Below are 3,114 nucleotides of genomic sequence, written 5' to 3'. Positions count from 1 at the left end.
TATGACATCATATCTTAATTCAAAATCTTAAAGCATTGAATTTATGACTTTTTTTTACTTATATATTTCTTTTCTAACCTAACTCTATCTAGTGGGACTCTTCTCCACACCAAGTCAATTCCACTCACATTGTTATATTTAACAACTTATTAGTTCTTCTGATTTAGAATGAGGACCACTATTGATTTTTAGAAGAATACTTACAAGTCATAACTTGTTTGTTTTTTCATTTGGAATATGCTTTCTCAAAAGCTATTTTACTTCTCACAATGTTTATCTCGAATATTGAACTCAAAACACATTTAAGATTCCAAAAGTGCTATCTAAATGGACACTAAACTCTCATCCTAACATACATAGTTCTCAAACACACATAGAAGATTACATGCACAGAATAATTAAGGCTAATCACAAGCCTGAGATCCATTTCTGTATTGCTGTTCATATCAGTTCTATTACTTGTCATCTTTCTCATCTTCCTCATCTTCTTCTTCATCACTGTCATCAGCAGAACCTTTCAAAGCCTCCTCAAGTATGAGCTCCAAGAGCCTCTCATACATAGCAATTGCAGATTCCAGCATTTTTATGGCTTTCTTCTTGTCTTCCTCCACCACACTCAGTACATCTCCAACCTCCATTATCTTCTTCATTGATCTCATCACTTCTTCATTATTATTCAACATCCATGAACTGCTAAACCTATTATTATTCTCATCATCACCTTCACCATCGCTATTACTCTTCCCTCTATACTCACTCGTCCCTCTAGCCACTATCATGTCACTGATGCTTCCTGCATTGTTATTTCCTATCTCCATTATTACTTCTTCTGTCCCAACCTTCCACATCCACACACTACCATCTTCACCTGCAGACACCAGATTCCTCCCCTCATTCACCAGAACCACTGATACAATGGGCCCCACGTGGCTTTGATTCCACTTCCTCACCAGTTCTTGAGCCTTCTTCGTTGATCCTTTGTAAACCGATCCGTCTGACCCAGCGGCAAAGAAGTAGTGTGAGTCTGATGTCGAGTTTGAGATGGCCACCCCGTTTATGGGACAAGGGAAGGTCATTGTGCGAAGATGGGTGCCTTCTAGAAGATTCCAGAACTTGCAGGTGGAATCTAGTGAGGATGAGACGAGTATGGAGTTGCATAGAAGACCGAGTCCGGTGCTGAAGGCTGTGATTGAATCAGAATGTGCGTTGAAATGGTGCAGAATCAAGTCTTTTGGGTTTGAGTCTGATGATTCTACCAGCTGAAATGTTGGGATTACTGTAATGCTGCCATCATCACTGCCTGCAGAAACCAAAACTTCCATTTATGTTCACCAAATTTATAACTATTAACGAATGTTTAGAGCAGGCTTTAGTTCCACACTGTCATGTTTTGTGTAATGTCACTACTTTTCAATTGTTCACATTGCGCCAAAACTTACAGGTATTCTAGAAGGTCTAGATTTTTATTGGAATAGAAATTTCATTAAAATCAATATATACTAGTCAATTGGAGCTCTCACGTGCTCATCCAGCATAATTACACCCAGAAACATTCTCTCTTAACAAATATTATTATAATAAGATCAGATATTTAGTTACAAGAAACTAGATTACAATTTTTGATCACCTTTTTAGAAAAACAAAAGAATATAAGGATTAACTCGCTCATCATGTATCAATCGACAATCTAGACACAAAAATTCTTATAGAATGACCTTTAAAATGCAGAAGCTTTATATAGCTATAATATGAACAGATTGTCATCATTGCATGGTTTTTCGTGGCCAATTCAAAAAACACTTTCAATAGTTTCTTACCCTTTTCTTTTCTTTTGATCATTAACTTTTATATGAAATGAGAGACACTTTTATATCTTACAATGATGTAGCGGTAAAGTTTTTTTTTTTTTTATCTTTTTATGATACATTAAAAAAAATAAAAATACACAATTTTTGGATATGTTTGAAAAAAATTGTATTAAATACAAAATTTCACCGTTTTATCATGAAATCAAAATATTTTTATTTTATTTAGAATATAAAATCAAAAGAAAAAATAATTAGTAGGTTCCTGCAGCATTTAAAAAAACATTAGAGAATGAGGTGATGGAAGCCTGTTATTTTTTGTTTGTTCAATACAAAGGCAATTACAGACATAAAAGATCACAAAGTGAAAGGTAAAAAAGAAAGAAAAAAGATAAACATAAAAAATGAGAAAGAGCCTTATTTCTGAAAGAGTATGAATAAAGCTTTAATCTGAAAAAAGAAAAATTATTAAAAAAAAGGTCTAAAATAATTAAAGAAAGACATGAGAAAGAGACTGAACGTCTTAAACAAAGATTTTAACTTTCTACTATTAGATGAAGAGGATTTCATAAGCCTTTTAAAATATACTTGTGGGATACAAACAAAAATATACCTGAAATGACCAATGAGCCATCATTGCTAAGTTGGAGACAAGAAATGGGTTTGGCGTGAGCAGGAAAGGACTTGACCACATCCCCAGAAGGAACTGAGAAGCAATGGATGCTCCCTGACTGGCCTCCGGCGAAGAGATAGCCGCCGTCGGCAGTAGCAGCAAGTGGGGCCACAAATTCAGGCACCGAGAACCTGTGAAGCACACTCCAAGTGTGCCAGTTGTAGAGGTGAATCGAAACAGCCGCCGTGTGCGGTGACACATGGCACCCAGCGATGAAGCAGTTTCCGGCCACAGTGAGGCCGCCACGGGGCGACCGGGTGCCCGGGAAGCGAGCGACTGCAGCTCCGGTGGAAGCATCATAGGCAACGATGGGACCATCAGGAGAGCTAGTAAGGACAAGTTCGTAGGAGGAAGATGTCGACGACATTGCTGGTGTGAAGTGATTAAAGACTAATTATTAAGGAGCTAATGTGAAGGACTAATTATATAATACACACACACACACACACACACACCAGAAAGGAAACGCGCGTGAAGAGAATGTTCAAGCATAGGATTGATTTATGACTAAAGATAGCTAACCATGATTAAGTTTCTATTATATGTCTAATATAATGCAAAAAATATATTAAAAAAAAACGCAATGTTCCATTAAATCTTTGAATTGTGTTTTTTGGTTACATTAGACTTATAGCA

At 36.4% G+C, this 3,114-nt stretch overlaps 1 protein-coding gene across 1 annotated transcript; it reads right to left on the bottom strand.

Annotated features, from left to right (window-relative positions):
• Positions 1 to 252: 252 nt before the first annotated feature.
• LOC129312455 (protein ROOT INITIATION DEFECTIVE 3-like) lies at positions 253 to 2,852 on the bottom strand. Its single transcript, XM_054955088.1, has 2 exons — positions 2,419 to 2,852; positions 253 to 1,300 (listed from the first exon to the last, which is right to left on the bottom strand). Exons 1-2 carry the CDS (start codon positions 2,843 to 2,845, stop codon positions 456 to 458), a joined length of 1,272 nt encoding a protein of 423 aa, XP_054811063.1. The 5' UTR covers positions 2,846 to 2,852; the 3' UTR covers positions 253 to 455.
• Between the last annotated feature and the right edge of the window lie 262 nt (positions 2,853 to 3,114).

Source organism: Prosopis cineraria, unplaced genomic scaffold (assembly GCF_029017545.1).
Source record: "Prosopis cineraria cultivar Desert tree isolate PC_DT_omini unplaced genomic scaffold, ASM2901754v1 PC6, whole genome shotgun sequence".
NCBI classification, from domain to species: Eukaryota; Viridiplantae; Streptophyta; class Magnoliopsida; order Fabales; family Fabaceae; genus Prosopis; species Prosopis cineraria.
Note: the sequence above shows the minus strand (reverse complement) of the source record. Positions and strands in the feature narration are given on the sequence as shown.

Coding starts and splice junctions, on each gene's coding strand:
- LOC129312455 (XM_054955088.1), bottom strand. CDS start 2,845: ATGTCGTCGACATCTTCCTCCTACGAACTTGTCCTTACTAGCTCTCCT. Junction 1,301..2,418: donor TGGCTCATTGGTCATTTCAG/GTATATTTTTGT, acceptor TGGTTTCTGCAG/GCAGTGATGATGGCAGCATT.